At 38.2% G+C, this 15,692-nt stretch overlaps 1 protein-coding gene across 6 annotated transcripts in view; it reads left to right on the forward strand.

Annotated features, from left to right (window-relative positions):
* sun1a (Sad1 and UNC84 domain containing 1a) overlaps positions 1–14,327 on the forward strand; it is a 95,686-nt gene extending 81,359 nt beyond the window's left edge. For all 6 annotated transcript variants that reach the window (XM_051673867.1, XM_051673869.1, XM_051673865.1 and 3 more), the window contains 5 exons: positions 138–222; positions 3,332–3,447; positions 3,570–3,737; positions 3,926–4,018; positions 13,650–14,327. In XM_051673867.1, coding sequence (XP_051529827.1) covers positions 138–222; positions 3,332–3,447; positions 3,570–3,737; positions 3,926–4,018; positions 13,650–13,766 — 579 coding nt within the window. In that variant the 3' untranslated portion in view covers positions 13,767–14,327. The remainder of the gene's footprint in view (positions 1–137; positions 223–3,331; positions 3,448–3,569; positions 3,738–3,925; positions 4,019–13,649) is intronic.
* The last annotated feature ends 1,365 nt before the right edge of the window (positions 14,328–15,692 follow it).

A 15,692-nucleotide genomic window follows, 5' to 3' on the forward strand; every position in this document is an offset into this window, starting at 1 on the left:
CTATGATTTTACCACGGATAATGATTGTGATAAAATAACTAATGCACGGACTGATGTGCCTTATTGCTTAAAAACCCAGTATTGTTGTGCCTCTGTTAGTTATTAATACTAAAGTTGGTGTCATTTTCTTCTATCAGGATGTACAGTTGATTGTGAATAATACTCTTAAACTGTACTCTGAAGACCGCACTGGTCTGGTGGATTATGCAATGGAAGCTGGAGGTATAGTACTGACATTTGCTCTGTGGATGAAGTGTTATTTAACTTTTTAAATGTGATTTAAAAGTATAGTTTGTTTAGCTGTAGAAATGTAAATGCATTTGATGTCTTTAACAGTGTGCCTAAATCAACCCCTCCTTTGTGGATTTGTTTCTTTTTGATGTATAGTATATTAAAGTAGGTGAATATTTATGATATATTCAATATTTTGGTCTATTTTTCTGTTATTTGGTATTTTGATTTTCAAAATAAAATGTAGATGTTTTGTTATAATGAACATAACTCAAAAGGTTGCTAATATAAATATTAACCAACATCATGAATATTACAATGAGCTCATTTACATGGACACCAGAAAGCCGTGTTTGTGAGAGAGCTACTTAGGACAGAAAAGCAGCATTTGCGTTTTACATGCACTTTGTTAGCGGCATACTCTTTATCCCCATATATTTTAGGTTTGGTCAGTAAGTAGCTTTATCCAAAGCAAAGCAATTTCCCTATGATGCTTAAATAACGAACATGGCACTTGAGGATGATTTTGCTTTTTTTTTTTTTTTTTATTGCTTCTCTTTATTCCCAGATGTGCCACAGTCGCTTCTGTTTGTTTCTTTAACATTCCATTGTGACCTACCGTGGCAATAATGGGATCTCTTTCACTGGTGTTTGTCTTAATTCCATAAATAGCATAAGCAGGGTTCCCACACGTCCTGGAAAACCTGGAATTTTGCAGTGCAGTTTTCCAGTCATGGAAAATGAGAAAAATACCAAAATGTCCTGGAAAATAATTATTTGTCCTGGAAAATATTTTAGTATAATAAAACTGTTTGTACATTTTCTGCTCATCTGATGTCATCTCTGCATTGCTCCACTAACAGCGCTACAAATCTGAACCTTCTTACCCATAATAAGTATAATGATGGGATGATGATACAGTGCAAAATAAATTTATTTATTCCAATGGTGCTGTAATGTTAACTACAAAAACAATGACAATAGTTGGACCGCTGATTAAAAAAAAAAAAAAAAAAGTATTTACATTTTTTTTTTTTTTTTTAATGAATTTACACCCCGAGGTGGTAGCGTGGTGATGTGGCCTTTTCATCATGTTAATTCATTTTCAATAATTCAACGATCAGAGTCAGTTTACCCCACCATTACTACCTGAAGGGCCCTATGATTTCAGCTATGCTGAAAATATGGACAGATTCACTGATTACAGTCATAAAAATGTCATTCGTTATAAAGCGCAGAATGTCATGGAATATATTTATTTGTGACGAAAATGACTGTTTGGATGCACAATGAATTACATTAAAATTGTGATATATCCTAGTGTGATTATTAAACCACAAAAGACTGCGATTTAATTAAATAAATATGTAATCTTCATGTTCTGCATGCTTCAAAGTGAATGTGTGAAGCTGGCCATTCACACTGTGTGTGTGTGTGTGTTTGTGTGTGTGTTTGTGTGTAGCTTAATAATCACACTTGGTCATGTAGTGAACTGCTTAGATGATACTGTTAAAAACACACAGAAATGCCAAAATAAAAGCTTGATTTAAGTGGACATGTGAAATGAGGAAAAGACAACAATATATTACAGCTGTATAGTAATTTTTTTAATTTTTACTGTAATTATTATCAGTAGTGTTTCAGATTGTGCTGTGAGGATCTTGTACAAAAATCCACTTCATTTGATAAAAATAATGCAATGTTATATTGGAAAATATAATTCTGTTTTCATTAATTAAAGTTTCAATTAATTAATTTCATTAAACACCATTTTCATTGTAGAAGTTTATTAAACTCTTGAATACGGAATAAAAAAATAAAAAATAACCATTTAATAATCACAATATACATAATGACCTGTTGAGTGTTTTTAAAATGTCCTGGAAAATAGTGCCTTGAAAATAGTGGGAACCCTGGTAAGGAAAACGATGTTTGTTTACTCGATGTTTCAGAATGCTGCTTTCTGTTAGGTGCATGCTAACGGGGTCTATGATTTCTATGAGATTTTTCCTAAAGGCTGTGGCATTAGGCCAATTCCATGCCTGCTGTTTGTCACAACTAATTTATACATTTACTGTGCGTTTTAGTGGAAAATGTTCCTTTGTTTTTTTTTAACTCGAGGTGCGGTGAATTTGAATACATGTCTGTAACAGGGTAAGGGATGGGCAAGGAGGAGGCGGGAACCAGCTGAACAGTCAACGTAAAGTTAAATGATATAAATAAACTTAAAACAACATAAAACACAAAGACACATAGACACACACAACGCAGCTGCGTGCGTGTCTCTCTCTCTCTCGAACTGGCACCTCCGGCTCATCTTTATCCCCCTCCCGGTTGATTAGCCCGATTCAGGGCCGGCCGTGTGTCCTCATGGCCCGGCTCTGCCCTCCTCCTCGTCACACTCCTCCATTGCCCGACTCAGGTCGGGGAAACCTCCGGCATGATGCACTCCCCTCCCTTCCTGGGGTGATGGGGGGGCGTTGCCCTTCTGGCCGTGCCTGCCGGCAGGTCTTCCTCGCCTTTCTGGAGTCCTGAGAGAGATGAGGGGAGGGAGAGGGGAGAGGGAAAGAGCGAGGCGGTGCGACAGAGAGGAAAGAGAGAGGAAAAACTTGCTTGCCGGTTCCCGGACACGATGTCGCCCGGTCCTCAACCGCTCCTCCACCCTCTGGCGGACGACAGCTCCCTCCTCCCCTGGTGGACGGCAGTGATCCCTCTGACCCCTGGCGGACGGAACCGCTCCTCCCCTTTTCGCCAGACGGCAGCGGTTCCTCCGGCTCTCTGCGGCCGGCAGTGACCCCTCCGTCCCCAGGTAGACGGCTGCGGCTGCTCCTTTGGCGGACGGCAGTGGCAAGGACTCTGCGACAGTGCATCCCTCCTCCCTCCTGGGTGTCGGCACCAATGTAACAGGGTAAGGAATGGGCAAGGAGGAGGCGGGAACCGGCTAAGCAGTCAGCGTAAAGTTTAATGATATAAATGAACTTAAAACAACATAAAACATAAAAACATCTCTCTCGAACTGGCGCCTCCGGCTTGTCTTTATCCCCCACCCGGCTGATTAGCCCGATTCAGATGCCCGTCACAATGTTATTTGTGTTTGTAGGAGGCAGCATTATTGGCACACGCTGCACAGTGTCCCACGAATCCAAAACGGCATTGCTGAGTCTGTTTGGCCTCCCGCTGTGGTACTTCTCCCAGTCCCCGCGTGTCGTCATACAGGTGTGCAAACCTTTGAAAGTTCTGACTTGCATTGATCAAAATTCATTTCTAAAGCCTTCGCTTTTATGGGTCTCTTTACCTCCATCATCACTTCCTCTCTGTTCATCCATTCGGCCCTGCAGCCTGACGTGCATCCTGGGAACTGTTGGGCGTTTAAAGGTTCAGAGGGTTATCTGGTGATCAGGTTGTCCATGATGATCGTGCCTACAGCCTTTACTCTGGAACATATCCCAAAATCTCTGTCGCCCACCAGCAGCATCAGCAGTGCCCCTCGAGAATTCAATGTATATGTAAGTACACATGGAATGAAAGTCCTTATCAGGGTTCCCCGATAAGGACCATTTGCCCCAGAATTTCCATTACTTTTATAGTCCTTTTGAAGATTGTGATTACTGGATAAGAAGTTTTAGAAATCAACTCCATATAACTTGAAGCTCAAATGAAGTGTTTCATGTGTTTCCTCTCTGTTCTGTTAAAGGGTCTGGATGATGAGTATCAGGAAGAGGGACAGTTGCTCGGTCAGTTTGTTTATGAAGAAGATGGAGATGCTCTTCAGACCTTCACGGTCACTGTAAGTTTTGCACAAGCACAGATTTCATTTCCTATTTATTGTGATTCTCAGTGTTTTAGTCAACTTGCACTGTGTCTACACATTTGCAGCTTGTTGAAACACATCAAACCTAGATTGCTCCCATTATTATAAATTAAGCTACACTGGAAACGCCTGTTGCGGCATGACTTTAAATTGCCGTATGCCCCATTTCTATTTTTGACGTGCTGCAGAGCCACTTTATTTAGCTGTCTGTCTGGAGTATCATAAGTCTTATTTTTCCACTTACCAATGACATTTATTCATAAAAAACAAACAAAAAAAACTGGTCTCTGACCACCTAATTTAAACCAAATAGTTTTCAAGAAGATTTATCCACCTGTTTCCTTCATCTTGTGATGGGAATTTCTTCTGTTAAGGAGCAAACACAGTTGTCGTTGTGGCGTACGTCCATTCACTCTTCCGTTGCTCTGTTCATTCATACATCTAGATGTGTTGGGATTTCGAGGGAATGGTCTCTGCTTTCATAACGATAGACATCAATCACTATGTTAGTGTTACTGCATGATAATAAACCGCAAAAAAGAAATAAAAGGCAAAAGAATGCGTGAGAAAAACAGTACACTGTTTGTCTCAAATGCAGCTGAAATCTAAGCCCAAATGCCACATTTCGAGCAGATGTACTTTAGATTATTTTAGTGGAGTACCTGTATTAAAGGATTAGTTCACCCAAAAATGAAAATTCTCTCATTATTTACTCACCCTCATGATATCCCAGGTGTTTATGACTTTCTTTCTTAATCAGTACACATTTGAAGAAAAATAGAAAACTATCTCAGCTCAGTCGGTTCTTAAGTGGATGGTGATCAAACTTTTGAAGCTCCAAAAATCACAGATATTCAGCATAAACGTCATCCATACGACTCCAGCGGTCTTCTAAAGTGATACAATCACTTTTAGTGCGAAAAATGTCAATATTTAAGTACTTTTTAACTATAATCCATTCGTGACGTAATCGCGTTGGAATGTTCATGTGAGATCTGACTCACGTGCGACACATCCGGAAGAGCAGCGCTGAAGAGTAGAAGGAACGCTGTACAGAAGCTTGGTTGGTTTTGGTTTAGATTTGTATTTATTTGTTTGTTTACTCACAATGGTGCATTTGTGTGCTTATCCTTGATGTCTCAACCGAGAGGAGAATGTGAGATTACATCCATAACATGCCAACATGAATATGTCAGACGAGAGACCACATGAACTCAGTGCTCTTGTGATGGGTTATATTTAAAAAGTACTTAAATATTTATATTTTTTCGCACCAAAAACGATCATATCACTTTAGAAGACATTAACTGCTGGAGGCGTTTGGATGACGTTTATGCTGACTTGTTCTTTATCTGTTTTTTTTGGAGCTTCAATAGTCTGATCACTCTCCACTAGCATTTTTTAAGGACCTACTGAGCTGAGCTATTTTCTATTTTTCTTCAAATGTGTTCTGGTGAAGAAAGAAAGTCATACACACTTGGGATATCATGAGGGTGTGTAAATGATGAAAGAATTTTCATTTTTGGGTGAACTAACCCTTTAACTGAGCTTTGGGTGTGTGAGCTTGTCATCTGTGTCCCTGCATAATGATATCAGACACACTGAAGAAGATCTGTGAAAATCTTGTACATGTAAATGTAAGCGGTTTTTAAAAATTTCCAATCGGACTGTTATTTCCTTTTATAGCCGCACGTATTTGGCAGCGACTGACAGTTGAGCGTGGTGTTTCTCTGATATCCGGGACGCATCAGGACAGCATTTACACATCAAATGCGATGTGGTCACATTCGTTTTTGACTACCTCACATGGTTTTTGTGATCCGATCACAAAATGTGTTGCACAATATTTAGACCACTTATCGGATCATCCTAAACACATTTTAATTCCGGCTGTAAACACAGGGTCTAAATGACTGCAGCCGGAGCTTGCCTATGCTAATGAACGACTTCTGGCAGAAGTCACACCCAGTAAGGTTCCAATTTTAAATTCTGACATTTGAAGCTGTTGTGAAATTACACACACCTGTGTGACTGTTCATTCTAAATTAATGTGCCATGTTGCTACATTGCTTGCAAACCACAAAAATCCTGTGATTTAGTCATGAACAATAATACTTGGTGGAAGAATTGCTTATTCTGGTGATAATAATAAATAATAATAATTGTAATATTAAAAAAATTAAATAATAATACAAATAATATACGTTTTTACATTAATAATAAAATAGATAGAAAAAATAATGTATTATTGTTAATATTATCAAATAATAATGATAATAAAGGTATATTAATAAAAATTATAAAAATATTGTTTATTACTATTATTACATTTTTGTATTCGATATTAATGTGTTTTTAACATAGTGCTCTCTGAAATGTTTCTATCATTTTAAAAACACCAATAAGAGATAATATTCAATATTCACAAACGTAGTTGTAACAACATTAATGTTTCAAATAATTTTGATATTCTAAATTAAAGGAATATTCCGGGTTCAGTACAAGTTGAGCTCAATCGACAGTAACTCGATTTTTGCCTTTTTTTAAAGAAAAGGAGGGACAAGCCCAAATACTTTTTTTGTGGTAATCAACATTATGCCACAAATGCTGTCGATTAACCTTGTACTGAACCCGGAATATTCTTTTAATGCCATTATATTGATGAAATCTATGAAGTTGTAGCAACACCAATGTATACAGTTATTTTGATTTTCTAAAATAACCCATGTGAAGTCATTTTTATACCAATTAATTTCTGTTGAAAATAGTATTTTTGGAGTCACTTGACGCCATGCGAGGATCGGACGTTTGAAGGGCGAGCTCTGTGCACTTTGCTAGTTTTAACACTTTTAATGACATAAACCGGTGAGATTCGATACACTCTGTTCCATAACTGTTCAAGGAGGGAAATATGTCAAAGAATTCAAAATCCTCGGGCTCTGGAGACATTAAAAGAGACTTACGTGCTCAAGCTGATGCCCTCGAGCTGGCCGCAAGCCTGGGAGTCGACTTAGTCAGGGAAGTGCAGGAAATGCGGCGAGAGATGCTGAACATGTCGGCAATGCTGACGAAGGTCATTGCTGACTTGGAGGATCTTGTTGTGATACGTCGATCGATCACTGCCATGGAGGCGAAGTTTACTGAGGTGGTTACAAGAGTGGGCGATGTTGAGAAACGGATTGATTACCTGGAGTCATCAGAGAGGGAATTATCTGCTTATACGCTAGCGACCAAGGGGGATTTGGAGCATGTCTGGGAGAAGTTGGAGGACATGGAGAACCGTAGCCGGCAGAATAACACCTGTATTGTCAGAATTCCTGAGGGTGAAGAGGGACAGGATATGGTGAAATTCCTGGATAGGCTCCTTCCGAATCTGCTCGACATAGCAGGCCATAAGCTAGAAATCAAGCGAGCTCACAGGGTTCCTGCTCGGCAATCCGCAGAGAGAGACAGGCCCCAATCAATTCTGGCCAAATTTCTGAGATCATCTGATAAAGATCTTAAAGGAATAGGAATAAAGGAAGGCTTTCTTGGAAGAACCACAGCATTTTCTTGTTCCCAGACTTTGCGAATTCGACAAGAGAGAAATGTGATCGATTCAAGGAATGCAAGAATCTTTTACATCAACGGAAGGTCACTTTTGTAGAGTAACACACCTTCAGGACAGTTTTATGGATGTGTCTGCATTCTCTTTGTGTTTATTCTGCCTATTGGCTGGAGTTTGTTTTATAGATTATCTTTTTCAGTGTACTTCTCTCACAAAATTTGTATAGAAACACCAGACTTGAGTAATCCGACAGCAAAGTTGTCACAGGGGTTTTCGTAGGCGTGCATGGATTGTTTGAGTTAAGAGGGTCAGACACCAGTTGGCGCTGTCGTGCGTGGGGTTAATGCGCATGTTTTTCTTTTATCTGTTTGTTTGGTTCTGGGGGATGTTCGGGTTTTGATGGTTGCAATAATGTTGGAATGTGGTTGTTATACTCTTGTTTTTGACACACAATCTATTTTTTCTTATATGTCAAAATGTTAATATGAGTGGATTGTCTCTCTCCACATGGAATGGGTTGGGGTACCCCATAAAAACAAGGAAGGTTATTTCTCTTCTTAAACGTAAGAAATATGATATAGTGTTTCTTCAAGAAATGCATCTTTTTCTGCAGGAAGCTGAAAAATTTGGGAAGATATGGGGTGGACATGTTTTCTTTAGTGCTGGCTCAAGTAAGAGCAGGGGAGTCATTACATTGATAAGTAAGCATCTACAATCAAATGTCTCAAACAGATTAAAGATCAATTAGGAAGAGTCATTGTTGTAGCTGAAATTCAGGGGCAAAGATTGATTTTTGGCTAATATTTACGCACCTAACGCTGATGATCAGGGCTTTTTTTATAGATCTTGAAGGGACGTTGCAAGCCGCTGGCACACCTCATGATATAATATTGGGAGGAGACTTTAATCTTTTGATGGACTCAATCCTTGATCATAGTGAAGCAAAAGTGTGTAAGCCCCCTAGAGCAACACTGACACTTCACAGGATGTGTAAAAATCTTGGTCTTACAGATATTTGTAGACTTCTGAACCCATCTGGTAGAGACTATAAATTTTTTTCATCAATCCATAAGATTTATTATACCTAAGTCCCTAATTTCATCTGATCAATCAGCTCAATTGGAAACATTTTAGTCTCAGATCACGCCCTGGTGAGTTTAGAGGTGTTGCCACAGATGGAGAAAAAGAAATCATATAGTTGGCGCTTTAATGTATCCCTTTTGCAAAATCCTGAATTCCAACAAATGTTAAAGGCTGAAATCAATGTTTATATGGAGACCAAATGGTCCTCAGTATCCTTTGTGGGTATGGCTTTGGAGGCACTTAAGGCGGTTAGAGTATGCCTCATTCATCAAAAAATCCAAAGCACGAGAACTCGAGAGTTGGAAGGGAATATTAAAAGTGCCGAGGCAGAGCTGAAGTGCTGAATGTCGTCTGAAGGCCTCAGGGAATTGACCCGATTGAAATACAGATATATTACTATTTTGTTGCGGAAGGTGGAGTTTTGGCTATTCAGGGCAAAACAGTCGGGGGACAAAGCAGGGAAGCTTTTGGCTAGATATATAAAACAGAGTCTTTTTCTACCATTACCTCAGTGAAATCTGCTGGTGGTAAGATATTTAGCTCAGCCATTGATATTAATAATGCTTTTAAAGAATTATATCTTGATCTTTATAGTTCTACGTCTTTGTCTACTGATGAGGATATTAGAAACTTTGTGGAACCATTAGAACTCTCTAAATTGACGACGGAGCAAAAACATTCTCTTGATTCTGAGATAATCTTGGAGGAGCTTGACGAGGTAATTAAGGCCGGGGCCAGATGGCTTTGCCGCAGAGTTTTTTAGATCTTATGCTACAGAACTGGCTCCACTTTTGTTAGAAGTTTATACAGAATTATTAAAGAATGGAAAGCTTCCGCCAACCATGACACAAGCCCGGATCAGTCTGATTCTTAAAAAAGATAAAGATCCAAGTGAGTTTAAGAGTTACCGTCCAATTTCCCTGATCCAGCTAGATGTTAAAATACTGTCAAAAATTTTGGCTAACCGATTAAGTAAAGTTATGACATCTCTTATACATATAGATCAGGTGGGGTTTATTCGGGGCCGCAGCTCTTTTGATAACATTAGGCGTCTCAATATCATGTGGTCAGTGGCGAATGATCAGACTCTCTCACTGCCATCTCACTTGATGCTGAAAAGGCGTTTGATATGGTAGAATGGGATTATCTTTTTAAGATTTTGGAAATCTATGGGTTTGGGAATACTTTTATTGGATGGATTAAGTTACTTTATAGACATCCAGTAGTGGCAGTACAGACAAATAGATTAATTTCAGATGCTTTTACTCTGGACAGGGGCACCCGACAGGGTTGCCCTCTTTCCCCATTATTGTTCTGTCTTGCCCTGGAACCATTAGCAGCCGCGATAAGAAGGGAACATGATTTTCCAGGGGTGATGGCGGGGGTGTGGCGCATAAGCTTTTGCTTTACGCAGATTATATTTTATTATTTGTCTCCGACCCCACTAGATCTATGCCTTGCCTCCACAGAATTATTATTCCTTTTCTAAATTCTCAGGATACAGAGTTAATTGGTCTAAATCTGAAGCTTTGGCTCTGACAGAGTACTGCCCAGTAATTGCACTTCAGCCGGGTTCCTTCCAGTGGTCCAAACAGGGCATTAAGTATTTGGGCATTTTATTCCCAGCAAATTTGTCTGATTTAGTCAGAGATAATTTTGATCCCTTAATAAAAAGGTTTTCGAGCGATGTGGGCAGGTGGGCTTCATTACATTTATCAATGATTGGGAAGGTTAATGTTATTAAAATGAATTGTATTCCAAAATTTAACTACCTGTTACAATCTCTCCCTGTAGATGTCCCTCTCTCTTATTTCAAGCAATTTGATAGCATAGCGAAGTTATTCATTTGGAATGGTAAGCATCCCGGGTTACATTTCAATAAGTTACACAGGCCGATTGACAAAGGTGGGCTAGGCCTACCCAAGATTTTGTTTTATTGTTATGCATTTGGTCTCAGACATTTGGCTCATTGGTCGCTTCCACCTGAGAGAGCCCCTCCCTGGTTTTGTATTGAACAGGAAGTTCTTGCCCCTATCTCGCCACTGCAAAGCCCTTCTATCAAACTAATTGGAGAAGTTAAGTTACACCCCGTTATCTCGCATTTGCACTCGGTATAGACAAAAGTGTCCAGAGTGTTTAATTCGGACATTTATTAAATGTTGCCTCGAGCATATGGCTGAAACCTAAACTATGTATTAATAAGTCCTCTTTCTGTTGGTCAGAGTGGATTGTGAGGGAGGTTACTACACTCGGTGACCTATATGAGAGTGGAGTATTGAGATCTTTTGAAAATTTGATTCAACATTTTGGGATTCCCAGATCTCAATTCTATAGGTATTTACAGCTGCGCCACCTGCTCTGCACTGTTTTTGGGAGTAGCATACCCCCCCCTAAAGCGGCAGATACTTTGGAAGAGGTGATTACTGCTTTTGGAAAAGGTCATGAGGCATCATTGTATTACTCCCATTGCATAAAAAAGCCAGTGTTGTGATCGGTAGACAGATCATTCTTAGGGGATGGAAGTCAGCTGGAGCGCCCTCATTTCAAGAGTGGTGCACAGAGATGGGCAGGGTAGCAGCATTCGAGGAGATGTCACGTAGGAGGCTAGGCAACTTAGATACATTTAATAAAAAATGGTGACAGCTGTTTGGCCTTTTTGGAGGGCTCTCGGGGAGGGGCAGTGGAGAGAGATGTACAATTTTAAATGTGATTATTATTTATATATATATATATATATATATTTTTTTTTTTTTTTTTTATTATTATTTTTTTTGTGTGTAACTCAATGTCACAGTCTGTCGCCCTCATTTTCTTCAAGGACCCTTATTTTGAAGTTTTCACCTGCACTACGTTTCCCATAGTTCACTATCCTAATCAATTCCATCTGTTCATCGTCATCCCCACCTGCCTTCCATTCCCTCATTAGTTTCTTGTGTATAAATACCCTCTAGTTTTTTTCATCATTTGTCAGTCCTTGAAGTGTTACGTTATGAAGTGTTACTTAGGGTACGTTTACACGACAAAGATGTACTAAAAAACGGAAAAGTTTTTCCTTTGTGTTTTGAAAAGTTTCACGTTCACACCGATCCGCAAAAAGGACTAAAAACGCTGTATTATGCATGCCAGGCCAGTAGTTGGCGATGTCACTTTGTAAAGAAACACTACACGCCTGTGCACATAACCATGCTTCCACAGTGCGGTAAATACAAACAATGAAGATAGCGAAAGCATCGAGCAATTTTGTCTGAATGGACGATGAGGTTGCTTTATTACTACAATTATTTGCTGGAGAAGCGTCAATAAACTCAAAATCTTGAGCAGCACATACACAGACCTGTAGTCCGCCATTGTAGTTTTGAATGTCTCGCGCGTTGTTTTGAAGTACTCGTGCGCATGCCTATAGACTGAACTCTCAAGATTATTCAATAAACTCATTTTTACCATCACTTCGTCTCCTGCCTTCTTCTATATTCCCCTGCTGACTCTTGGGGCTGGTAGGAGAGTAAGTTAACATAACAAGCTGTTGATGTTGACTGGTTTTGGATATCAGACAGAACTCTGATATATGGATATCTTCTGATGGAGAGAGAGGTCTTGTGTACACTGGATCTAACATGCATTTTCACTGCCTCATGTTTTCATATTCTAAGCATATCATTGAATATTGTACATGGCATCACATCTCTGTCTATAGGCTGTATACATAAGTGGTGGGTGAATGAATTGCAGGGTAAAGGTACATCAAATAAAAGTAAATAAATAACATTTAAAATACAAATACATTTTTCCCATCTGAATCCATACATTAATTTCACAATTTTCAAATTGCAGGTTCTGCCAACTGTACAATGTTCACACTCCATACAAAACACTCCAGATTAATAAATTGTTGATTATTGTTATTTGCACAGACACCAGTATTCATATAGATAATTATACATCTCAGATTGATGCCTATCTATCCATCATTCTTTATATAACACGTAATACACGTGCGCATGACGTCATCGTTTTCACAAATTTGCGTTTTTCTATGTTTACACGGAGACGATAACAGCATTGTTTTCAAAAACTTGCACTTTGAAACCCGTTTTCAAAAGTTTGTGTTTTCAGGCCCAAAAACGCCGTTGTTATGTAAACGAACAGCCAAAACGTACAAAACGTTTTCCGTTTTTAGTTGAAAACGTTGTCGTGTAAACGGCCTCTTAGTGTTAAGTTTGCATTTTGAGCTTTAGTGTTTGTTCCTCTCCAGCGTTTATTCCACTCCAGCGATTCCTCTCTTCCTCTTCCACTCCTAGACACCAACGTTATACTCAAGTTGTGACCACAGGGATATTTGATCGAGGGTCATAATGGGGTTGGGGATTGGGAGGGGGAAAGGGAATAATGGGGGTTAAAAGTTGATTATGTGAATGAATATATGTTTTGCTTTTCTGTTTCAAGTGTGTGAATCAATAAAAAGTGTTAATCAGAAAATTGTATTTTTATTTTCAACACATTTTTTTATTTATTTTTTCTCTCCATTTGTCCTGTTGAAATCTAGCCTTAAAGGAATAGTGTACCCAAAAATTAAAATTGTCATTGTTTACTCACCCGCATGATCTTTCTAACCAGTATGACTTTTCTTCTGTGGAACAAAAGAGGAGATGTTAGGCAGAATGTTAGGGACTGACAGCCTCAATTGCCATTGAATCAACTTCAAAAGTGAGTGACTAAGATGTCATTCTGCCTAACATCTCTCTGTGTTCCATGGAAGAAAGGGGGTAAAAAAAAACAGTCAGGGGGTTGTAACAACATGAGGGTGAGTAAATGCTCATGGCTTACAGCTGATTCATCCATTGTTCGTGTATATTGTGAGGTGATGCTGTCATTAAATGCATTCATGTACTCTTGTTGTAAATTCATCATATGTTTATAGTTTGAAAAGTAGTTCACTACTATTAGTCCTGTATTCACTGTATCTCTTTCTTCCACCAGGAGGAGGTCATGAGAGGTTTTCAGATCATTGAGTTGCGAGTGTTGTCAAATTGGGGTCATCCGGAGTACACCTGTCTTTACCGTTTCCGGGTGCATGGAAAGCTTGTTGACGAGTAACTTACAACAGGATGTTATTAATCTATACAGTTAGGCCTACACTGAGGATGTATGATATATATATATATACTGTATGAAATGATTGCATGCAGGTACATGGACTGTTAGGCCTCAGTTCCAGATACAGCAATTGCACTTCTTACGTCATATACTTTTCCACCTCTGTCATTGATCAGGGTTATGCTTTTTCTTTTCAGTTTTTTTTTTTTATTATCCCAATGTGGCTGAAAATTGTTCACTAGCAAACAAAATGCATTAACAAAACTCTCTGAACTATACACAAACCAGTGAAGATGTATTTTACATCAAATGTAAATATTGTCAGTAGGTTCTCTAAATTTGTGCAGTTATTTTAGTTAGTTTGTTTGTTTTAGTTTGTCTGGTGAATGCCCTATTTAAGAATGCTTAAGATAAATCACTGTTTGTTTGTTTATTTATGTTAATATAAGCAAGATTATACTGTGTATTTTTGTAAATGCTTTTCATAATCTTTATGCAAATTATTTTGTAATTGCTATTTGTTCTGTACAGGATGGCTTTTCAAATAAAATCGTTTTTTCATGGATAAGGCTGGGCAATAATTTCATTTTACCAAATGAAGTTTAGAGTCTAAATAAATGTTTCACATTACTAGGGCTAAGTTACATATCACAAGTGAATAAATGTAATTATATACATATGTATATGTATTTTTTTTAAAAAAATCAAAATTCTGATGATTTATCAGATACAATGATACAAAACTATGAAAGAAAATAATGTCTTTGAGATTAAAGGGCTGGGTTGTTTCAGAAGGCTTAATGAGATGAGAGCAATTGTTTATAATTGAATCCGTAAGTCAAACATACAGTGTACAGGCCTACATGTCACACTGAATCTTTAAAGTCAAACATTTAACTCATATAAATGCAAAAATAAAAGCACAGACCTTAGCTGGTGCGGAAGGATGAAAAAGGGCACTGAATTTATTTTTGAATGAGTGCATACACACATAAATAGTTAAGCATTTTTGTAAGTATATAAATATTAAAACTTTCCATTATTCTCTTCATCACCAATAATACATTATTCTGTTTTCTTGCTCACAAAAATGATCATGGTATTTGTAAGTTGTTTATATACGTGGACCATACATATACTTTAAAGTACAGTACCATGAACATACCATTGAATATGAATATGGTAATGATTCAGTATCATGGTGTTACTTTGGTAATGCTACTGTTATTTTTTGTTAGGCCTCTTCTATTTTTCTTTTCTCATCGCTCTTACTTACTCCCTCATCTCCCCTTCCTCACTCCTTCCTCTTTCATCTCTGCTGCTTCCACTTTGACCTTATAACCCTCTTTGTACAAATCACACTTTTTATTGACAACTACATTCCACTTCATTTATTTTCATAGTAATATGATATTACCTATATTTAAACCCAAGATTCCAATGTAGATAACATAATCTATGAATGGAGACAGTTTCTGACCGTTGGCAATCTGTCCAGGCTGACCCACCATATTCACCAAGTGCAGAGCACAAGATGCTTCAGGAAGTTTCAAGGGCAGCTTTGGAAACAGCCAATGTGAATGTGTGTGAGTCAAACATTACAAAAAGACTGCAGAAATCTGGTCTACAAAGAAGAAGCCCTAGCACTTGACAACCACAAAATGTCGCAATACATCATCTTCAACACAATATATTTTATTTTATCAATTCAACAGCTGTATTTCTTTCAAATAATTAATTCCACGTGCTTTGATATTTTGTTATCTACTGCAGTGACATTCATACATTTTTAAGGTTCCAAATACTTTTGAGGGCCATAGATAGATAGACAGACAGATAGATTGATTTTCCTTGCATTTCTTATTAAATACAATTAAACAGATTTATTGAACTTTACTTTTGAGCCACACAAGAAAATGTCACCAC

The sequence above is a fragment of the Myxocyprinus asiaticus genome, chromosome 36, assembly GCF_019703515.2.
Source record: "Myxocyprinus asiaticus isolate MX2 ecotype Aquarium Trade chromosome 36, UBuf_Myxa_2, whole genome shotgun sequence".
NCBI lineage: Eukaryota > Metazoa > Chordata > Actinopteri > Cypriniformes > Catostomidae > Myxocyprinus > Myxocyprinus asiaticus.